This window comes from Arvicanthis niloticus, chromosome 5 (assembly GCF_011762505.2).
Source record: "Arvicanthis niloticus isolate mArvNil1 chromosome 5, mArvNil1.pat.X, whole genome shotgun sequence".
Classification (NCBI taxonomy): domain Eukaryota; kingdom Metazoa; phylum Chordata; class Mammalia; order Rodentia; family Muridae; genus Arvicanthis; species Arvicanthis niloticus.
In genome coordinates this window covers 13146263-13169671 of record NC_047662.1, presented here as the reverse complement: position 1 = coordinate 13169671, position 23409 = coordinate 13146263, and the positions used below count along the sequence as shown (strand labels likewise).

At 45.3% G+C, this 23409-nt stretch overlaps 1 protein-coding gene and 1 long non-coding RNA gene across 3 annotated transcripts in view; one reads left to right on the top strand and one right to left on the bottom strand.

Annotated features, from left to right (window-relative positions):
• Nucleotides 1-16233, bottom strand: part of LOC117708249 (DDI proteasomal shuttling factor 2) — a 42540-nt gene extending 26307 nt beyond the window's left edge. The window contains exons 1-4 of one of the 2 annotated variants that reach the window (XM_034501720.2): nucleotides 15851-16233; nucleotides 7054-7183; nucleotides 2911-3147; nucleotides 279-405 (exon numbers count right to left, since the gene is read on the bottom strand). In XM_034501720.2, coding sequence (XP_034357611.1) covers nucleotides 279-405; nucleotides 2911-3147; nucleotides 7054-7183; nucleotides 15851-15988 — 632 coding nt within the window. In that variant the 5' untranslated portion in view covers nucleotides 15989-16233. The remainder of the gene's footprint in view (nucleotides 1-278; nucleotides 406-2910; nucleotides 3148-7053; nucleotides 7184-15850) is intronic. The other variant, XM_034501724.2, reaches the window with a different exon arrangement.
• The window catches only part of LOC143442301 (uncharacterized), a 10899-nt gene continuing 2984 nt past the window's right edge, over nucleotides 15495-23409 (top strand). The window contains exon 1 of the long non-coding RNA XR_013110345.1: nucleotides 15495-15572. This is a non-coding gene — a long non-coding RNA (uncharacterized LOC143442301). The remainder of the gene's footprint in view (nucleotides 15573-23409) is intronic.

The following is a 23409-nucleotide window of genomic DNA, read 5'->3' as shown; positions in this document are numbered from 1 at the left end:
AGTGTACTGATTTCAGCAGATGGGGTTTCTCCTCCATCCGGCCTCGAACAAGCTGTTTTGTCTGCTAACCAGAAGAGTTCACAAAACTTGAGAGCAGGAAGCCATAAGTATTTTTGAAATACTGGAACAAAATGAGGGGACAACAAAGCAGAGAGCTACCTGAAAAGACTGAGGTTATTATCTCAACTTGGAGACAGGGAACCTACTTCAAGCCGATGCCCAGCTAAAGCCTGACGACCTGGACGCTGTGAGCTCCCTCATTAGATCGACAATCTTACCTTATATCTTCTTCTATCTTAGCCTGAGCTTCAAGGTCAAAGGGGTCAGCAGAAAACAGACGAATCCGTTCTTGCTCTCTCCGGGCTCTGTCCTGCTGCTGCTCCACCAGGACCCTAGAGAATTTCTCTACAAAAATAGGGGGTGAAGGGGCACATATTAAGTTTTACACTTTCTTTTTTTTAATTCATAATTTTAAAAAAGCTTTTTTTCAACAGACTCCAAAATCAACAAATACAAAAACCTTTTATTTTAGACGTATACATGAACAAATTCTTCACAGCCACAACCTTGTACTCCTTAGCTTAAAAGTCAGAAGACAAGAATGAGTCTCCATTTCTTAACATTCTGACCTCAAACTTCTGCTCCAGCTTCCTTAGTGCTAAGAGTAACTGGTGTGGACCACAACAGTGAGCTTAATGGTTTTCTCCTTATACATTTGTGTGTGTGTGTAGCAATGTATAAGTCTGTGCAGCATGTCCAGCAAGTGGTGGTGAGAAGAGGTCATCTGTGAGAGTTAGCTCCCTCCTTCTACTCTATGGGGTTCCAAGAGCTGAACCTGGATTGTCAGACTTGGTTCAAATCTGCCCCCTCATCCTCGCCAGAGCAGCCACCGTCTACTATTATCAGAAGTCCCCATTACGTCGTTTCTAGTCAGTCAACAGCTTCCCTCTATGGCCAAGTGTGGCAAGGCCATGTATAGCAGAGAGGCCTCTTCTCCACTCCCCTTTGACATTTATTACCCACCAGGAACCAAGTGGAGCAGTGTGCCATCCCTTTCTCACCTGGGCTCACTCCCTTTGTTATTAGGTATAAATGACAGTCTGCCAAACTGTCATGGTCTTGATGGAAAGCATGCAGGAAAGGTGACAGAGAGCACTGGCTGCTATTACTATAGGATGCAATTACAACAAAAACCAGTATAGAAGGCTGGAAGGGTGGCTCAGCAGTTAAGAACACTCACTGACTGCTCTTCCAGAGGTCCTGAGTTCAATTCCCAGCAACCACATGGTGGCTCACAACATCTGCAAGGGGACCCGATGCCGTCTTCTGGTGTGTCTGAAGACAGCTGCAGTGTACTTATATAAATAAAATAAATCAATCTTAAATGTATGTAGATACATCCAAACTACTGGTTGTGCACACCTTTAAAGTTAGGAGGGGGGGGGCATGGAAGCAAATGTTCACGTGTCTCCACCAGTGAAAGATGTTTTATATATCTAGGTTGGGTATTGGGTTACACTTCTGACTGAGCATTACCAGACTTATAAAGCCTTTGATTAACATTTTAAAAAAATGTATAAAAGCAAAAAGGAAAAGGGGGCATGAGATAGGGGTTTTCTAGGGAGGGGAAATGGGGAAAGGGGATGGTATCTGAAATGTAAATAAAATATAAAAAAAAGAAAAAAGAAAAATAAATAAATAAATATGTATTTATTTGTGTACACATAAAAAAAGTTAGGAGGTGGTGGCAGGAAGATCTCTGTAGGTCTGAGGCTGTCAAGGCTTTAATATTGACCGTCTCAAAAGAAAAGAAACGAGGGATAGCAAAGCCATGTCAGGTGGACTACCTTCCCAACACTATGTGCCTAAAGGTGAATTGAAAGGAATCCTGACATAGAGTGTGCTCTGTGACTGCCAGGACAGCGCTAGACTATCACAGGACACTGAGTGCAAGAAGCACAGGGAACTTTCTGCTGAGATGGCTTCAATGGCCAACATGCTGAACTTGCAAGCATGAGAAGTAAAGTTTGAAACCCAGAACCGAAATGAACCTGCTGTAAAGGACAGTGTATACTTGTATTGCAGTGCCTAGGAGATAGACAGAGGCTCTCTGGGGCCTCTTGGCCAGCTCGCCTACCCTAACTGCTGAACAAACAGGGAGAGACAGCAATAATAGGTGGATGACATTCTTCATGGTGATACCCTAGGCTGCCATATGGTCTTGGTGGCATAAGCTTTTAATACCAGCACTCAGGAAGAAGAGGGATTTGTGAACCAGTCTGATTATCTGAACTCAGTCTCTTGCTCACAGAAGGGGACAGGGGAGAAGCAGCTCTTGAAGAGCTGTCTTCACTATGGCTATGGTGTGTGCTGTGGAGACTTCCAGAGCCCATGTAGAAGCTGGGACAGTCACACACTATGCCAGTGCTCCTACGGTGAGAGAGTCCCCAGATGCTCACACAGCAGCTAGCTTGGTGTATCGACGACACTGGCACATTCAGAGATGCTGCTCTAAAGAACAAGGTGGAAGATGGGGACCAACCCCGAGGCTGTCCTTTGACCTCTATATGTAAGCTGTGGCCACATGTGCAGATACACAGAAAATTTTAAAATTTAAATAAGAAGCTGGGCACATGCCCTTAATGACAGTACTTGGGAGGCCAGAAGCCCTGGTGATCTAAAAGATCCCTCTCCCAGAATTAATATGATCTCAATTAAATACAAACACTATTGCCAATCAACCCAGTCTTTGAGATTGTGTTAATTCAGCTCTCATCAACAAGTAGACCATCCAAGAATCACCACAGAGAGCCAATGGCCTGAGACAGTTGCCTAGGTCTTGTACATTTGCTCTGACACAACTACTTCCCCTCAGGTCAGCCTGACATGCCTGCACATGGGTGAGCTTACCAAGATCTCCACTGAGCAGAGCTTCTGCCAAGGGTGGATTACGCTCCTTCAGCAAGGACAACTCATGCGGGTTGGCCAGCAGCATGTCTCGGAGCAGGGCTGGGTTGTCCAAGCCTTGAGGAGATGATGCTACTTCCCCAGCAGGTGAGTGCTGAGCCTGTGTTCTGGGCAGCTGGCGCTGTTGGGGGTTTGATGTGCCAGGCACAGCTATGCTACTGAAGTCAATCCGGGGTAAGTCTGTTGAGATCAATCAATCAAAATGTTCCAAATGATGCATGCCATAAAAACAAGCACGGAAAGAAACGCACACTCATCCATCACAGAGAAGCAGTGAACGATAGCTATAGACATTGTGTGGCTCCCCTTGCTCTTCCTCCAAGATGGTATCCCAAGAGGAGGCTGATAAAAAGAATGTGAGAGGGAAGGGGTACACTGGAGAGATGGCTCAGAGACTGAAACACTGGCTGCTCTTGCAGAGGACCAGGATTCAGTTCTCAGTACCCATATGGTGGCTCACAACGACCTGTAACTCCAGTTCCAGAGCACCCATACCGTCTTCTGACCTCCATCAGCAACAGGCACACAGACAGCGCACATACAAATCACTAAAACAAGCAAAACAGTCGCACACATTAATTATTTTTCTAAATCTTAAAAAAAATAAAAAAATAAAAAAAATAAAACGAGGGAGCTGGAGAGATGGCTCAGTAGTTAGAAGCACTGACTGCTCTTCCAGAGGTCCTGAGTTCAATTTCCAGCAACCACATGGTGGCTCACAACCATCTGTAATGGATTTCGATGCCTTCTTCTGGTGTGTCTGAGGGCAGCTACAGTGTACCCATTCATATATATAAAATAAATAATTCTTTTTAAAAAATTTACAAAGAATTCAGTATCAGGCAATGGTAATTCCAAGTTTGAATCTACAAAATGTTCCAGAACAAATGAAGGGTTTCTGAAAAAAATTTAGCTGGATGCGGTAGTGCATCTCTTTAACCCCAGTACTTGGGAGGTAAAAAGATAGATTTCCATGAATTCCAGGCCAACCTGGTCTACATCCTGAGTTCTAGGCTGACCATGGGGAAGGGGGAAGAAGATAGGGGGAAGGGGAAGGGGAAAGGGAGAAGGGGGAAGGGGACGAAAAGGGGGAAGGGGGAAGGAGAAAGGGAAGGGAAAGGAAGGGAAGGGAAGGGAAAGGAAAGGAAAAGGAGACAAAACTGTAAATCACATGTATTTGATTTGTGTTGGGAAGGGGCTGTGAAGTCAGAGGGCAACTGTAAGAGTCAGTTCTCGCCCTGCCTCCCCCCCCCCCCCATCATGCTAGCTTCTGGGTCTAACTTGGGTGGTCAGGCTGCCCAGAATGCCAAAGCCCTGGATTCACTCTGCAGCTGTTAATATAACTTCTATTCACCTGAATAATTGTCATCTCTGAGGCTTACTGCCTCAGTCTGCTAGCCCAGGCCTAATCCTGAAAGCTTCTAGCCACTGTACAATCTAATCTAGGCCTAGAATGTTTTCAGCCTCTGAGACTCACTGCTGAATAAACACCCTTTCTAGCTCTAGTTCTAAGCTCTTGCTGGCTGTTCAACACAGCTGTTCTGGCTCCAACTTCTCTCCGAGCTTCTCTTGGTTCAATCTAGCTTCTCTCAGTTTCTTACTGAATTCTTCTGCTTGGCCTCATACGAACTTTAACAATCTGTTCTAATCTTCTGGCTCCTTCTATCTTCACCTGTGTTTAGCTTATTCTCTCCAACCCGTCTCTGTACAATTTTTCCAGTAAAACTGCCTCTTCTCTCTGTCTCTGCACTGCCCCTCAAGTAGTTTCCCTTTCCTCTCTCTTCTCGTTAGAGTTAGGCAGATCTTACTCTGTCAAGTCTTTCTCTGATTCATCACTTTGTCTGCCACTCAATTATCCATCACTTTCCATCACTTTTTTTAACTTTTTTTTTAATTGTTGTTTTTTTTGTTGTTTTTTTCCTTTTTTTTTCTTTTTTCTTTTCTCATTTCTTTTTACCCATCACTTTCAAACATGGGTTTCTTTCTACCAACTAACTTTCCCTTCATTGTTTGGGATTAAAGGTGTGCACTAAAGGCTGAGCCACACAACAGTAAATGACACAGTTTCACAGTGTGATCATATACCCTGCAATACGAGGCACCACATCAACCATGTGTGATACTGGACATCTGTAACCTGGTCTCAGGAGATGGAGACAAGAATAGGACAAAACAGTCAAACAAGGGAAAGACCAGTGAACAGCAAGCTCCCTGGGGAACTGCTGCCTTTACCAACTGCCAAAAGCACATGGGTGGGGAGGTCTCTGCAGGTAGAGAGACTTAGCTCTACCCAAACATCCATCTTGACAGTCCAGTCACTTCAGAGTAATTCTGGAAAATTGTTTACTTAATAAACCAGATCTCCACATAAATTATTCCCCTCACAGCAACTACTGACTATGTTGTCCATACAGAAACAACAAAACAAAAACTAAAACCAACATACAAACAAAACAAAGCTAACACAGACTCTCAAGCACCACCTCACAAGGTACACAGGGAGTATTTGGTTTTACGGACTGACAAACTCAAATGGCTACTCTTTCTAAAGCAGGAGCCCATGGGATGGATCAAAATCCAGAACGAATACAGTGACTGCCTGAAGAAGGTCATGTTGTCTGAATGGAAGCACTGTGCTCTAGGACACACAGTATGGATCACCTAACACACCCATCAGCCTCTTACCATAAACTTTAAAAGGCAGGAGACCTAAATACTATTTGAAATTTTTCACAAAAAGATGTCAGGGGAAGCTCCTAGGCCACACTGGTTTATGGAAACCTGTCTTTAAAACAAAACAAAACAAAACAGGGGGTCTGGAGCAGTAGCTCAGTGGTTAAGAATGATTCCTGATGCTTCCAGGCCACATAAGTTCATAACCACCTATAACTCCAATTCTGTGGGGCACTGATACCTCTGATCTCTGTGGGCACCTACACCCATGATTACAAACCTCCAAACACACACACACACATAATTAAAACTAATAAATCTAATTCTAGAAGAACTGATACCCCTTCTGGCCTCCACAGGAACTGAATGCACACAGTATACATAACAAGAAGCAAAACATCCATGCAAAAAAAAATCATTAAAAAAAAATCTCACTGGACAATGGTGGCGCACACCTTTAATCCAGCACTTGGGAGGCAGAGGCAGGCGGATTTCTGAGTTCGAGGCCAGCCTGGTCTACAGAGTGAGTTCCAGGACAGCCAGGGCTACACAGAGAAACCCTGTCTCGAAAAGCCAAAAAAAAAAAAAAAAAAAAAAAACCTTTACAAAGGGAAGGAAATTCTCCAATATGAATGGTGCACCCAAGATTAGTAGTATCAGGAGGAGAGTCCCAAACATGGTATTCCAACCACTTAAATCTGCCAAGTTTGAAATAACAGAAAGAGGGCTGGAGAGATGGCTCAGCGGTTAAGATCACCTAAGTTCAATTCCCAGCAACCACATGGTGGCTCACAACCATTTGTAATGGGATCCAATGCCTTCTGATGTGTCTGAAGACAGTGAACTCATACACGATAGATAGATAGATGGATGGATGGATAGATAGATAGATAGATAGATAGATAGACAAATAGATAGATAGGTGGAGCTTAAAAAAAGAAAAGACTAACAGAAAGCAACATTTCAATCGCTGTATAGTTGTATAACTGATGACATCACTTAAACTTGCTGAGGTAAAGAGGAATGAATTACATTCCCCACAACCAAGGAAGGAGACCAGTGACATATGGGCCCAAGTGGCTGATACACTGTTGTAAGTCAGTCAAGAAGCACAGGCTAATAACCCAAGCCTCCAAGATCTTCCTGGGGACAAATGTTACCATGGAACCATCACTGAGGACAGCATAGGCTAATCTTGACTAAGGGCTTACAATGTGCCAGCTCTAAGTTAATCATGACAGCTACTTTACTACAGAAGTGATTGATTGAGAAGTCCAATGACTTGCCCAAGGCTACACAACAGGCAGTCAGTCAGTCAGGTCTACACTGTTAGTCTGATTCTAACACAGAGAACCTCTCTGCTCTACCTACTGATGTTTGTATTAGAAAGAATGTGGCGAGTATTGCTCTTACTTGAGAATTGCACTGCAGGTCGAGGGTCTGCATTCTCCTTCTGTCGTAGAATTACAACATCACCATCTTTTAAACCGTAAGAAGCCAGTGATCTGTGGTTGTCGGTGAGAGGTCTTTCTGCGTAGACAATCTGCAAGGGAAGATCCAGCAGTATCAAGTATGGAGAAGTAACATGGCAACACTTTTCCTTTTCATCATGTTTCCTGTGCAAGACCCTCTCCTGGGTTCCGATCATGCCTAGAAGGAAATTCAAAGTCCTGCCCGTCTCCTACTATGAAATGACAACATAAACCCCATTTGTCTCCATTTAAGGAAAGGCTGTAAAGCACCAGTTCCAGGAACAGACCATAAGTCCCAGAAACTAGGCCATAAGACATCAGCTCTAGGGACAGACCATAAAATCCAGAACAAGATCATAAAAACCCCTCTCAATGAACAGCCTGGGGGTAATCACAAAACTGGGGAAATATCTTATCTCAGAATGGGCCATCTGTGGTGGGCAGCCCCATCTCATCCTATGGTTAAACGTGTATGACATAGGAATGCTGACCACTGACTACCTCTGACCCCCTAGCACCCATCAATTAAATTTTAGATTACCTAATCCCTCTAGAGTGTTCCCCCTGCAGGCCCCATGCCCACCCCCAACCCCTGTTCCCTATAAGAAAGACTTCAGGCCTTTGTCTGGGGTTGCTACTTCCAAGAATGGTTGAAAGCTCCCCCCCACCCCCCATGCTGGTTGTTTCTGCAGAATAAACACTCTTTGTCTTTCTTTGCATGCTGTCTGAATCTGAGGTCTTCCTTCCACTAAACCCAAAGGATCTGGCTGATAACTGCTTCTGACCTCAACCTACTGTTGTCCCAATGAGACACACATTCTCTCAGGTGGTTTGTTTCTTTCTCCTGTCACTTTGTTTAGGTCTCTAGTTAAGCATTACCCTTAAGTGCTCTTCTTTAAAGCCACATGTAAAGTGTGCCCTGGACATGGGCTGTGGGTGCTGTTCAATGACACAGCGTTTCTCTTACACCCAAACCCTGGGTTCCATCCCTAACAACACAAGGTACTTTGAAGCAAACTCTACTTTTTTCATCTAATATGCTACAAGCTTCTTAGTCTCTCTGCTCAACTGAAATGTAGGCTGCATGGAACCAAAATTGGGTTCAGCCGCCCATCAGAGAGGGCTATAGAAGGAATGTCCAGAAGTCTTCTCAGGTAATCTTACTTAGCTTTCATTCTGAGCAACCAGGAAAACAGGAATGACATATTCTGGGTATGTTCACTACAAGGTGAACTACCCATGAAGGAACATGCAATACTAGGAGGCCAAGGCAGAAAAACATACTAGGCCAGGCACAGCTACTAAAATGCAGTACACATACAATAACAATAATTATAAAACAGGTCATGAATTGTGGAGGGGAAAGAAATGATGAAGCACAGTACTCAAGGATCAAGTTCTCAATAAATAAATAAATTAATTAATTAATTAATTAAAAAACAAAGCATCTGACAAAGGATTATAAATTCAGAATTAAAAGATAATCGTGTTTTTCAACTGAAAAACAACCAACCCAGACTGGAGAGATGGCTCAGCAGTTAAGAGCACTGACTGCTCTTCCAGAGGTCCTGAGTTCAATTCCCAGCAACCACATGGTGGCTCACAACCATCTGTAATGGAATCTGATGCCCTCTTACAGTATGTCTGAAGAGTGCTACAGTATACTCACATACATGAAATAAATAAATAAATAAATAAATCTTTAAAAAAAAAAAAAAAAAAAAAAAAAAAAAAACTAACAACAACCCCTAACCATGGTAGCACTTAGGTGAGATGCACATTCGTATCGCAGGCCTTTCTCTTCATCCCTAAAGACTTTCTGCTCTCGTGCTTGTGAACGAAATATAAATAGGAAAGAAAACATGTGAGCTAAGTACTATTAACAGAAATACTTTATGTCTAACACAACAGCAGAACAGGGAGAAGAGACAGAACACAGAGCAGTACACCGACTTAGCCACATAAGGCTGTGATGTGAGGTGGTCGCTATGCCATCATGTAGTCCACAGAGCAGACTGGGGCCTGAGCCACAGCTTGTTCCCTGAGCAGAGTCTGCATTGGGCCACAAGCTAACTGAGCAACCTGAGCTGGGTATTAACTCAGCCAGGAACTCTGGGAGGGGCCCTGTCACTAGGTGGGCCAAGAGTCAAATTTCTTGTGTCCAGCAGGCCACCAGGACTGATCACAACAGATGTCCCTTCTAGTTCTTTTTCCACGCTAAGCCCAGGGCCTTGTACCTGGTAGGCAGCCTGTCTACCACTGAGCCCTACCACCAGGCCTCCCCGATCCATCCACACGCTCTTAGCAAAGTTCCTGGGCACAGAGTGACCATACTGACAGCATTTACACAAGCCACTCTGACCATTCACTGTCATTCTGCTCCCAAGTCTGTGGTGATAGGGGCAAGAGGTCATTCTTCAAAACTGACTCCTTCCAGAAACAAGAGAACAGAGCTGGTCTGTCCAATTTTACAAGTTTTATACATGACTAGAAATGACTGCAACCAGGCGGAACTATGTGACTTTGAAGCTAACCTGGTCTATAATTTGAGTCCAGAACAGCCAGGGCTATTACACAGAAAGCTCTGCTCTAAAACTCAAAAAATTTGTTTTAACACTTACATTCAGTGCAAATCTCATACTTAAGGTAGAAAACCACGGGCTCTTTTTCTCTATGGTAATACAAAGAGAAAGTTGTGCTATACTAACTTGTCGGGGTAAGTAGAAAACAACCATAAGCCAGGGCAGAGGCTGTGTACCTGGGTGGCATCAACACCACTAAGCCACTGTGAGGAGGTCACTGATAGCCCGTGGCCTACTCTAGCTTCTCAGGCTCAGAGTCAGATGTCAGTGTATTTAAAGACACATGACTAGTCTCCCAAGGCAGACAGACACACTAGACATTCTTACTAGAAAATGTATTCATTTATAAAGAAGCAAACTCAGGAAGATAAGAATACTTTAGGGCCTGAGGCTGTGGCTCAGTGGGAAAGCATCTGCCTAGCCCATGGATCCTCTTCCTGTCGGACACAATATGAACATCCAAATTAAAAAAGAGCACCCTGCTACCACTGAGTGAGGCTCTACTGGACTAACATGCCAAGTCCCCATCCTCCCACTTAACTCGCATGCTGTCTCGCTGGATGTCAATCATTTTAACAGGGATCATTTGTCCAATTTTATGGACCAAAAAACACAGAGGTCACACAATCATTAAGAGAACGGAAACTGGAGTTCTATATGCTTGACATTAAAAATGATATTCTTTTATAACACCCAAAGCAGCCTCAGGGACTGGCCTCTACATCATCCTCTACCATAAGAATTTACACCTCCACTGGCAGTGCCTGCCTGCTATGTCACGGCCCTGGTTCAATTCTGAGTATGGAGTATGGGACACACACAACTGCTACTCTAAATATCAATTAATACTGAGGCTGGGGGAATGAAGCTCGATGGCACACCACTGAAAAGGACATAAGGCAGGAGGGGAAAAGAAATATTGCAATGCCTAGTGTCTTCTTGGTTGGCCCATTTTTTCCATTACTTATTTTTAGATTTTTTTTAATGCATATGAACCTTTTACCTGCATTTATATGTGTATTTCACCTGCATGTATATATGTATATCACTTGCATGCCTGGTGCCTGTGGAGACCAGAAGAGTGTCAGATTCTCTGAAACTGGAATTACAAATGTTTGTGAGCCACCATTTGGATGCTGGGAACTGAACCCAGCCTTCAGCAAGAGCAGCCAGTGTGCTGAGCTATCTCCCTAGCCCCAGTTTCTTCCTTTTAAAACCATGGCAACATTTGTTTCTTTTTCTTCTTGTTGTTGTTGTTTTTTTTTTTTTTTTAATATTTATTTATTATGTATACAGCATTCTGGCTGCATGTATGCTTGAATGCCAAAAGAGGGGATCAGACCCCATTATAGATGGTTGTGAGCCATCATGTGGTTGCTGGGAATTAACTTAGGACCTCTGAAAGAGCAGTCAGTGCTTTTAACCTCTGAGCCACCTCTCCAGTCTTGTTTAGCCCTGATTTTCAAGGATTTGGCTCGTGGTCAGAAGAGCAGAGCAAAGGACTGTTCACATCATGGCATGCCAGAAAACAGAGAAAAGGACACAGGAAGACACATCCCAAGGACATATTTTCAATGATCCTCTTCCTCCAACTAGTCCCCACCTTCACCACCTCCAGAAATTCCATTTTATTATGAATTCATCAAAGGACTGGTTAATCCATGAGTTAGGTCAGAGCCCCATGATGCAATTGTCTCTGAAAATGCTGTAATAGGCACGTGTGGAGGTGTGCTTCACTGATTCCCCCGGGAAGGCTAATTCAGTTGTGTTAACAACAAAATTAGCCATCACACTAGGTAGAAAAAATACTCACAAGAACCGAAATCAGCAAATAACCAGGATATGGAGACATACACTGTAATCCTAACATTTAGGATGGGGTTAAGGCCAGACTGGGCTACTGAAAACCTAGCTCAAAATAGTTCAAGAAAGGCAGTAACTTTTCATCTTATATCCTTAAGCAAATCATCCTTACCTTAGGTCAGCCTGCAATTCCAGCACTTGGAAAGCAGAGGCAGAAGGATAAGTGGCTCAAGGCTAGCCTGGGCTATATGACACCTGTCATCTTCCAACCTCACATGACTGTGCCTAGATCAATGATGTCACGTCTCTATCAGCCAAACAAAAGGCAAGTTGGCAATGGCTGTGGCACAACTCTTACCACATCTGTTACCCCTCAAAAGCAAGTATGGAAAACCTAAGCCCTGCAATTCAGAACAGCATACTAGATAAATCTGTTATTCAGGTGTAAATCTGCAGAAATGGTACCAAAGGAACATTCTTGAGAAACAATTTCAACCTTAGTTAATACCTAGCAACAGAGTAGTTAATATCATTAATGCAACTCAAAAACCTTTAAGCACAACATCAAATGTCTTCTGGTATTGCCAAGTGTGGTGGCCCACAATTTTAATCCCAGCACTTGGGAGGCAGATCCCTGTGAGTTTAACAAAAAACTAACCAAAATCAAAATCAAACTAACACTCATTGTGCAGTTATCCCTAGGTTGTGAGGAATAAGTGAGTGGTAACAATACTTATTCTTTTCTGTGTTACAACCTTTCTATTATGACTACTCAACTCAGCATTTACCAGAAAGGGGGGGGGGGGATTACTTAAGGAAAATAACACATCAAAAGTGGCCACCACAGAAACTTTCAGTTTCCATGGTTTAAAATAGCATTTCTGTAAACCACACAGGCTGTGTGCAAAGTAGCATCTCTAGGGTCACAGCTAGTGCTGTTAGCTGTCACTTAGACATGCCTTTCATTGAGGGGCCTTCCATTCTGCACAGGCTTTTACTCCATACCACCTACAGAAGTAAATGATGTTTCAAAAGTATCAAGACATTAATTTAATGTGAAGCTAAGTCCTAATAACTGTTTGAGGTCAGCCCAGCCCAGCCTGCATCAAAGCAGCACCCTGAGCCTGCCTGGCTGCCAAGCCCACACTTGCTCTGAGACAGAACAGGTTCTGCTTTAATCGCAGTACAAATGAAGAATGTTTCTATTCTAAATTTATTGCCATTAGATTACAATTACTATAAGCAGACTAGACCTGTTAAAAACCTAACACCTTTTCCAAGAGACTTGCACACAAATGATGCTGATCAAAGACAGGCTGCAAACCAGCGGTCCTGTGTGGGACACACATTCGGGACAACCCTTCAAGGGTACAGGAAGGAAAGCGCATGACTATTTTTTATTTCAATCTATTTTTTAGTTTTTTAAAAAATCTACACTTATTTTTGTGTACTTTGCCTACATGTCTATACATGTACCATGTTCAGGCCTGGTGGCCAGAGAGGCCAGAAGAGGTCATTAAATCTTGCTGAACTAGAGTTACTGATGGTTGCGCCACAGTGTGGATACTGAGAATCAAATGTCTATAAGAGTCCTCTGTAAAAGCAACAAGTGCTCTTACCGGTTACCTGTCTCTTGAACCCCATTTCCATTCATTCTGGTTCATCCTTCTCCCAAGCCCCACAGTGTTTCTCTGTGTAGCCCTGACTGTCCAGGAACTTGACCTGTAGACCAGGCTCACCTTGAACTCAAGAGATCTACCTGCCTCTGCCTCCTGTGTTCTAGGATTAAAAACATGCAGCACCACTCGGCTTAGCTTACCTTTTCTTGATGTAATTTTGCATCTATTTATAATGTACACTATTAATATGTATAATGTAACTGACGTATAGCACATGCACATATATACCACCTACTAGCTGTGCACCATACTACGCTGTGTACCATGCTATGTACCATACAACTGAATGTACACACACATGTACAATACATAAAACAGGCATTTAGGTACAAGGTACTGTGAGCAGGATCGGAAACACTTCACTTGTGGGGCAATAGTAGACATAACATGAGAATAATAAATTTAGAACAGAAACCATCTCCACCTGCACATGTGCTTAAAGTGGGACTCCAAGCCAGGAAACAGGATAGAAGAAGAGACTAAAGTAAACAGACTGAAAGAAAGCTGAGAGGAAGGGACAAAAAGAAAAACTGGTTGGGGAGCTCAAACAAGACACCACCTCTGGGACTTAAAAAACAAAAAAAACAAACAAAAAAAAAAAAAAAGCAATGATGTTTATTTTCATGATCCAATGAAAGGAAGTGACTCAAGTGTCTGGGGCGGATCCTGTTCCTGTCTGAGGGGACCAGCCAGTAAACTGGATAATCGACCCCCACTTAAAAATCAGCTCTTAAAATAAACACTAGGTTGTCAGGTTACATAGAGCCAACAGCACTAACCTGAAAAACAGGGTGCTGTTTACAGCTATTTAATACAGGCTTAACACTGTTGGAGTCTGGGTTTCTGTATGCTAATTTGGGTTGGGAAGAAAGTAAATACCAAATTTACTTAGAGGAGAACTTAGAGCTAGCCTAATTGTTCAAATGGTACCTTTCAAACCCCAGACTGGAGGAAGACAGAACCCTCCCTAACCATACAATTATGATTCAGTCTGATATCCCCTTTAATTTACTTAACATTTTTTTTTTTACAGACATCTGATGCCATGGGCTGAGCATGAGCAGGGAGTGTGTAACCCAATGGTAGCACTTTCCTGTGAAGACAGGATGCAGGCAGAGAAACAGCTTCAAGCTCTGTCTACTTCAAGTCCTACTAACAAACTCAAAACTATTTCCCATCAACTAGCAACTATAACTTGGGTAATCAAAATACACACACACACACACACACCAATTTAAAAAAAAAAAACTTCAAAAGTGAAAAGTGAAGCTGGGCATAATGTATTCTTGTAATCCCAGCAGTACAGGAGCCTGAAGCAGGCTCTGTCTGAGGCTAGCCTTGGCCCTAGCAGTTGAGACCTTGTCTTAAAAAGCAACTGGTGGTGATGGCTCAGTGCCTTAAATGCAAACATTGGAAGGCAGAGTCAACAGGGATTTCTGTCAGTTTAGATAGGAGCCAATGTGTTCTATATAGTGAGACCTACTTTAAAAACCAACCAACCATCCAACAAACCCCAATCCATCAATCCCAAGTCAACCCCCCAACACACACACACACACACACACACACACACACACACACACACACACACTAAACTCCTTGGTCCTAGCTTGCCCCTGCCACCAGTATGAGGTTGACCAACAGGAACCAGATCCTAGGTTTTTGTGGGTTAATTTTTCTATGGAAATTGGGGGGAATGTTTATTCCCAACTTTTGCCAGACTGCATATGTGAGGGACACTTCCTTCCCTAAAACAGATCCTTCCAGAAAGAGCTGCACGCCAAGGTTCTAAAGTTCACATTGTGTAAAGGAATCATACTTCTGAACAAAATATTGCCACATGTTTACCATAAGTCAGGACAGAACAAGCAGTCGTTGGGCAATAGTTTTTTGGAATTATTTCATAATTGCAGAAGGAAATCAAGATTTACATTCTGGGGCCTTGGGAGGCATCTATAAGTTTCTGATGTTTACACTACACCCAGTGGGGTCCACTTTGGTTAGAGTCTTAAGGGATTTAGTGCAAAGATTACAGAATAAATAGTCCACCTATTGTTTGATGAAGTCTACTCAGGGCTCCAAGGCATTTTGAGGATGTATTTTCTTGTTAAAACATAAGAAGGTTTGAACTCGCCACCGAGTCCCTCGGGGGTCTTCAGACAGTAGGCCATTTTCAACCTAAAATCCTTCGAAAGCACTAAGCTTTGAACTGACCCAACTGAACTGGGCCTAGAAAGGAGGAGGGCTTTGGCCTGAGAGAAGCAGACAAACTGAGTTGACCTAACCATTACTTTAAATATAAACACACACACACAAGCCGTAGGGATTTCCAGAGACGTCAATGGCAGAGCGAGTCTCAAACTTTTCCCCCTCACTTCCAACTGCAAATCTGCCAGGTAAACTGCGCATATTAAACAGCGGTCCAGATAAGCGAACCCAGGCCAGCGTCTTTCTCCCAGTGATCCAAACTGGTATTTCTGGTTGGAAAGGCAGGAGGTACGGGATGAGGACCCAGGGCTCCCGAAAGCCAGAAGGTGGGGAGGGCTGCCCGCCCGTGCACGTGCCCCTCTAGCTGCAGTAGGTGCAGCTACGGGCGGCTGCAGGACTCGGCGCCCGCCGCCCCCCAACTCCCCGGCCGCAGCGGCTGGAGGCCCCGCTCGCTGCCCCGGCGTACCTGGCTCTCGGCGGCGGGGATGCCGGACTCGAGCTCGCACAGCGCGCGGAAGTTGTGCAGCTCGAAGTCGGCGTCGACCTGGAGGGAAAAGGTCACCTCGGAGAGGTCCCTCCGCACACAGTACACGGTGAGCAGCATGGCCCGGGCCCGACCCGGCTCGGCTCGGCCCGGCCTGGGCGCTGGGCGGAGGGCAGCCGGCAACGGGGGGCCTGGCGGGAGCTGCGGGAGGGTGGCGGGCGCGGGCTGCTCGCTCGCTCGCTCCTTCCCTCCCTCACACGCGCGCAGTGACTCACTCGCTCCCGCCCTCAGCAGCCAGCGCGGCCGCCGCCACCCGCCTGCGAGGCCGTCTGCCTGCCGGCCTGCCTCCCACCGCTGCCGTCAAGCGCGCGGGCCGCCCGGCGCCCCGCCCCGTCGCAACGCGACCGCCGTAAAGCGTGCCAGGCTGCGGCCGCCTTCGCGACGCTCGGGGGTGGGGCGGGGCTGGAGGAACTGGAGGGAGGAATGGGAATGCGGGGGGGGGGGGGGGGAACCAACGGTTGGTGGATTTAATACTTTGAGCTCGGGAGTACCACAGGGGCCCAATCCCAGTTATTCATCCAACAGGCACCTACTGTGCTCTTGGCGTGCACGTAAAAAAGGATGAGAGACACGAATCCTCATCCTTGACTCTTCATCTGCTATGAGAGACTTAAGCAAATCTTTCTAAAACGGAGTTTTCGAAACGGAAGTTGTCGTTTCAGTACTTATTAACTTGTTTTCGTCTCGGTAATGAATGTAGGACGAAAACCCAAATCCTTACTTTGCTCTGCTTTGGACCCATCCCAGCCTGCAGAGGCCCGGTGCAGTGCGCCTCTGCGCTGGCAGCCACACACAGCTCGGTTCTTCTGTCTTAGTTACCTCACTCTCAGACTGCATCCTGCACGGGGCCATTACTGGGTACGGTTTAGAATTTATTCCCTATCCTGGGATTGCGGTGCAAACCTGTAATCCCAGCTACTCAGGAGGGAGAACATAAGAAGGCTGGCAAGTTCGAAGCCTGCTTGGATTACAAGGGTTCCAGGCCAGTCTGGACAATTTACTTTAAGGGTGTTGCTAAATACCTCGTTGACATCTTGCCTGCCATGCCCAAACTCAACCTCGGCCCTACAAAAAGACAGTACTTGGTAAAAAGTTGCTATTTTAGCGGCCACCCAATTCAAAAGAAGATGTAGATACTGAGGCATAAGAATGGTAAAAATCCAAAAACTCCTCCGGGGCTCACTAGGGTAGTCCACGTTTGTAATCCCAGCACTCAGGAGTGTTTGGTTTCCGGACCCAGGTTAAGGGCTGAGGTGCGGATTGTACATATCAAAGCCAACCTGGGCTCAAGGTTCTCCTGGCATCCCTCAGTCCCTACCTGGCAGGGGCTGGGCAATCTCTCTCTCTCTCTCTCTCTCTCTCTCTCTCTCTCTCTCTCTCTCTCTCTCTCTCTCTCTTTCTCTCTGTCTCCCCCCCCCTTTCCATGGCAACTCCCTGGCCCTCCTTCCTTGGGGCCAGTAACAAACCCACATTTACTATAAGCTAATCTGCTTTGACTTGGTTCGTGGAGGAATGGCATATGGAGGAGCAGAGACTGCAGGGTCACTACAAACACAAGGATTTCCACTCTTGGCTTCTTGGAGTCGGAGCTTCCTCTAACAAAGGGAAAGAGGGAACAGGATGGCTGCGGATGCTGCAAGAACTTCAGTTTGTTTGCAGAAAAGATGGAATTTCTGGGCTCAGACTTTTTACAAAGTGGAGAAGCTGGGGCCACCAGATGGTACTGGAATCAGGGATCAGTGACAGAAAACCCAGCTGCTGTGCAAAAAGAAAAGAAAATTGCAATGAAAATATCAGCTAGAGAGCCTTTCAAAATGGAATTAGGAAACAAGGTTTCTGAGGATGCCCGATGCTCCGCAGGACTTGCGCTCCAGTCACCTCCTCACTTCCATTGTGCCTCCACAATTAGTGGGCATCAGGATGTTCATTGTGGTATGAATTGTTCCTTTAGAAATTTAAAACTTTAAACCAGGCATTGGCAGTGCACGTCTCTAGTCCCAGCACTTGAGAGGAGGCAGAGGCAGGTGGATCTCTGTGAGTTTTGAGGGCAGCCTGGTCTACAGAGAGAAACCCTGTCACAAAAAAAAATTAGGAAAAATTTTGATATGTATATGTGTGTGTTACCTGCATGTTTATGTGTGCACAAGTGTGTATAGTGCTGGTGAGGAGAAGGGAGATATCAGATTCCCTAGGACTGGAGTCACTGACAGCTGTGAACTGACATGCAGGTCCTGGGAACTATACTTGGATCTAACCTCTGGAAAGGGTAGCCTGGGCTCTTATCTGCTGAGCCATCTCCCTAGCAGCCCAATCCTTTTTTTTAGAGAGGGTCTCACTATGTAGCCCTAGAACTTACTGTGTAGAGCAAGCAGGCTGGTCTTGAACTTAGAGAGACCCACCTGCTTCTGCCTCCCAAGTGCTAAGATTAAAGGAATGTAACACCAAGCTGGTCTGAAAGCATCAATTACATACAGCCTTTCATAAAGAGACTCCAAGTCTCTCCCAAGTTCAATGGCCTGGGTTTTTTTGTTTGTTTGTTTCTTTGTTTGTTTGGTTTTGGTTGGGTTTTTTTTGTTTGTTTGTTTGTTTTGTTTTGTTTTTGTTTTTTGGGTTTTTTTTGGTTTTTGGTTTTTCGAGACAGGGTTTCCTCTGTGTAGCCCTGGCTGTCCTGGAACTCACTCTGTAGACCAGGCTGGCCTCTGTGGAGAGCCGACAGAAGACGGTTATCATCCTTGCAGCCATCTTGAGCCATAGATGCTGGCAAGAGATTTGTTTTTCAACAGCCTACAACAGCTAAGCACACTCTGATAACATCTTGTTTTATATACCCAGGATTTTCCCTTGGGTGTGTGTGCCTTAAAGGCGTGACTTAAAGGCATGACTCCAGAAGTCAGACTTATAAACGTTGAGAGGCAGACAGAAGAAGGGGGCTGGAAACTTGGAACTTGGAGGCACTAGGGACTTGGGACTTGGACTAGGAACAAGAAACTTGGAAAGAGAGAAGAAGAGAGATTTGAGAATAAATGGGACTGAATCACACTCTGTCTGGTCTCCATTCTTCACATCCACCCTCACTCTCTCTCTTGCTGAACCCTGACCCTCAGACCGGAGCAGTAGTAGAGCTGGAACAATATAGCCCCCAAAGCTTGGGGCAGTGTGGGCTCTAACAATTTTGGCCCCCAAGCTTTTGGCAGTGCGGGTCCAACATTTGGCAGACCAGTCCCCGACAGGCCTCGAACTCAGAGATCTGCCTGCCTCTGCCTCCCAAGTGCTGGGATTAAAGGTCTGTACCACCACTGCCCAGTTCAATGGACTTTTTCTGCTCACCCATTTCAGATCAAATTTCCCCTGCCTTCTTTCTTTGCAACCTTGACTCTGCATTCTATGAACCCAAGTTACACCCGAATTGCCGTTCCTACTACTCCAAAGGAAGTCTTAGCTTTCTGACCTTAGGTTGATAGATGTTATTCACAGCCTTGACAAATAAAGGCTTGTTTCCTCATGGGCTAAGGGCCCGGATGGGCAGCCGTTCTGGTTTGGTGAGTCAATGGTACAAGGGCCGGTACATTCACCTGCTTCTGAGGATAGAAAAATCCCTTTGGCCTTTCCCCAAAGATCACAGTGTGGCTGGAGTCTCCACACCATGAGTTATTTTCTTGTCCAAGGCTGGAGCTTGCCTAGAAGTCTGTCATCAGATTTTCTGCTTATACTTACTGGACAGACCTGTGTCAAGTAGCTAGAAGACAGGCTAGGAATGCAGGTGTTTAGCATTTTCAACAAGTTTTAATGAACACTGTCAGGGATAGGGAGATGAGGATGTTATTAGGTAAAACATGCACGATGCTTTCTAAAACAGAGCAGGTCTGAGATGACCAGAGCAAGTTAGGCAGATGCAGGAGGGTTTTCAAGAATCAGCTGAGGTAGAGTTTTGAATGATTAGATATATATATATATATATATATATATATATATATATATATATATATAATTTTAAGTGTATAGTGTTCTGCCTCTATGTCTGTCTGTACATCATGTATCTGCTGATGCCATGGAGGCCAGAAGAAGGTATCTGATCCCCGGAAACTAGAGTTGTAGAAGGTTGTGAGTCACCATGGAAACCGGGATCTCCCGTGAGGACAAGCGCTTTTAGTGGCTGAGCTCTCTCGACAGCTTCTCTGGGATGTGTTTTCTGCTATGGCTCAGGTTCTTGGTTCCTGAGGAACTTATTTTTCCAAACATGGCTATAACAATAGCCTCCACCCTGTGTGTTTTTCCTCCCACTGAGAAGTGCCATGTGGGGCTGGAGAGATAGCACAGTAGTTAAGATAGCGCAGTAGTTAAGAGCTCTTCTTGTCCTTTCAGAAGGTCTTGACTCAGTCCTTAGCATTGATGTTGGGTGGCTTGCAACAGCCCAGAGATCCAATGCCCTCCGCTTGTGTCTTTGGGTACTGCATGAACTTGGTGCACATACATACATGTATGCAGGCACACACGTGCACACGAGCGCGCACGTGGGCACACACACATACAATAAATAAGTCTTAAATGTGATATGTGAGCTGGACATGATGGAGCATGCCTGTAATCCCAACACTTGGGAGGTAGACTCCAGAGGGCTGCCAGTTTTAGCCACCTGACCCTGTTACTGACACTGTATCTCAAGACGGGACAGGAGCTGGGCTGTGTGGCTCAGCTCTTGGAGTGCTTGCCCAGCATGCATGAAGCCCTGGCTTCAACCTCCTGCGTTACGCACACTTAAGCATGCACATGCCTATGATCCCAGCACTCTGAGGTAGAGGCAGGAGGATCAGGAGGATCGGAAGCTCCAGGCCATTCTCAGCTAAAAAAGACAGTTTGAGACCAGTTTGACTCAGGAAAAAAAAAAAAAAAAAAAGTCCCTAAGTTTGAACTGGACATAGACTGACTCTGTGTAAGGAACACTGTATGATGACTTCTAAGCATAGGTCTAAACTGCAACTGGGAATTAACCTGGTTCTCTAAGACTCTTGAGATCCAGTGAGGAAGCCCACATTCTCTCTTGAAGTGAGAAAGCTATGGAGGAAAAAAGACACATAGTAGTCCAGGCAACAACTTAGCTGAAGGCAAAGCTGCGTACCAGGAAAACCTAGCAAGTGTCTGAGCTTAGAGCTTCCGGATGAGCTCAGCCTTAGCCACTGAGCCATGGAAAGCCTTTGAGACTTTCCAGATGAGACTCCAGAGAACCATCTCCTCCATATGCTGTTCTCTCTGTCTCTCCTCTCTCTCTCTCTCTCTCTCTCTCTCTCTCTCTCTCTCTCTCTCTCTCTCTCTGAATTTCTGGCTCACAGAATCTGTGACCATAATAAAAGGCCGTTGAGAACAGGGACCACTCGCTTGGGTGGCTGTGGTGACTCTAAGTGCAGAAGTGGGCAGGGGGCATCTGTAAATGAAGAGTCCTCACAAACTGTTAAAGGCTCACGTTCACTGGTGGCCTTTGGGGGATGTGACTGGAATATGAGAGTGCCAACCCCATCCTGGATTCACCGGCTGCCGGACTCACAGTTGGATGGATTACCGGGAGATGGTGGTTGGTAGAAAGAAGGTGAGACTGATTGGATGAAGTGGATTGGTGATGTCCTGCCTCTGAAGGAAATATCTTGTCCCAGGTCTGTCTCACCCCCTTTCCTTCCTCCTCCCAGTCGCTTCCATCCCTTCCTTCTTCTCAGCTTTCTTTCAAGAAGGGAAGGCTGTCTTTGTCATATGCTACCACCGCCTCCATGGTTCCGCTTTGCCATATCCCCCCCCATACTAATGGAGCAAATGAATCCAAACCCTTCTGACCATGAGCCAAAGGGAACTGTTCCTCCTTTAAGTTGGCATCTCCAGGTAACTGGTCACAAAAATCAGAAGTTCACTTTTTAAAGCCGAGTATGGTGGCACCTACCGTTAGCTCCAGCACTTGGGAGGCAGAGGCAGGTGGATCTCTGTGAGTTCCAGGACAGCCTAGGCTACATAGTGAGACTTGGGTTTTTTGTTTGTTTTGTACATACATGAGTGTTTTGCCTGCAGCTATGTATGTGTACCATGTTTAGGTCTTGAGCTCTCAGAGGTCAGATGAGGACGTCAGAGGCCCTGGAGCTGGAGTAACAGATGGCTGTAAGTCATCATGTGGGTGCTGGGAATTGAACCCAGGTCCTCCGTAAGAACAAGAAGTGTTGTTTGTTTGTTTGTTTTGAAACAGGGTCTACCTACAGAGCCCTGGATATATCTTTAATTGCTGATCTCCCAGCACTTGGGAGGCAGAGGCAGGTGGATTTCTGAGTTCGAGGCCAGCCTGGTCTACAGAGTGAGTTCCAGGACAGCCAGGGCTACACAGAGAAACCCTGTCTCGAAAAACCAAAAAAAAAAACAAAAACAAAAACAAAAACAAAAACAAAAACAAAAAAATTGCTGATCTCACAAAATAAATTAAAAAAAAAAAAAAGTCAGTCAGTCACCAAAAAGATATATGGTTTGATTCTAAGTATATAAAGTATCCGAGAATGAAAATCAGCAGAGACAGAAAACATATCTGTGGCTGCTAGGGGCTGAAGGGAAGAGACACTACTTGCGTACTGACTGCTGGTGGGTACAGAGCTGCTTTGGGTCCAGGAATGATCAGATTCATTGTGGTGAAGATCAAATAACTCTACTGAGCTGAGCTGGCTTGAGGGTGTGCTCCTGTGATCTCAGTACTCAAGAGGCTAAATCAAGGGGGAGTGGCAAGTTCAAGGCCAGCCTGCTTCCATAGGAAAACCCTATCTCAGCCTGGCATCATGGCACACGCCTTTAGTCTCAGCACTTGGGAGGCAGAGGCATGGGATCTCTGAGTTTGAGGCCAGCCTGATCTTGGAGTTTTATAAGACAGCCTGTCTTGAAAAACAAAAACAAAACAAAACAAAACAAAAAAAAGAGTGGAATCCAGGAGCACAGAGTTCTCCCAGCTCCTCCCAGTCAACTCAGTTCCTCTCATACCTCCACCCACTTAGACTCTAGACTCTAGTCAGTTGCCTCTTGGGATCTGATACAGAGTGTCGACTTTGTCCCCTCACCCTAAAAGGCAGACTTTGCACTTTCATCACCTGCCACCAAAAATGCCTGGAGACATTTCAGTCCTCCATTGTAACTTAGGCTGGAGTGAGGTGAAAGGTTAGAAGAGGGAGTCCCAGAACCTGACCCCAGCATAAGGGGGCTTACCAAAAATGACCCATTAATTGATCAGGGCTGTCAAGCACCTTTCAAATGGTCACTACATTTACTGAAAGCTCCCTGTGTGCCAAGAATTCGTCTGGGCAATTTGTGTCAAGTTACTGAAATCCTATGACGTATTTATTACCTTCATTTTACAGAGGAAGAAGAGGTGGGGGAGGGTGTAGTCATCCATTCACTTAAGAATACAAAAGCATCGACAGGCAGCTCCAGGAGGCAAAGCAGGTAATCTGATTTGAGCCTACAGCCTTGTA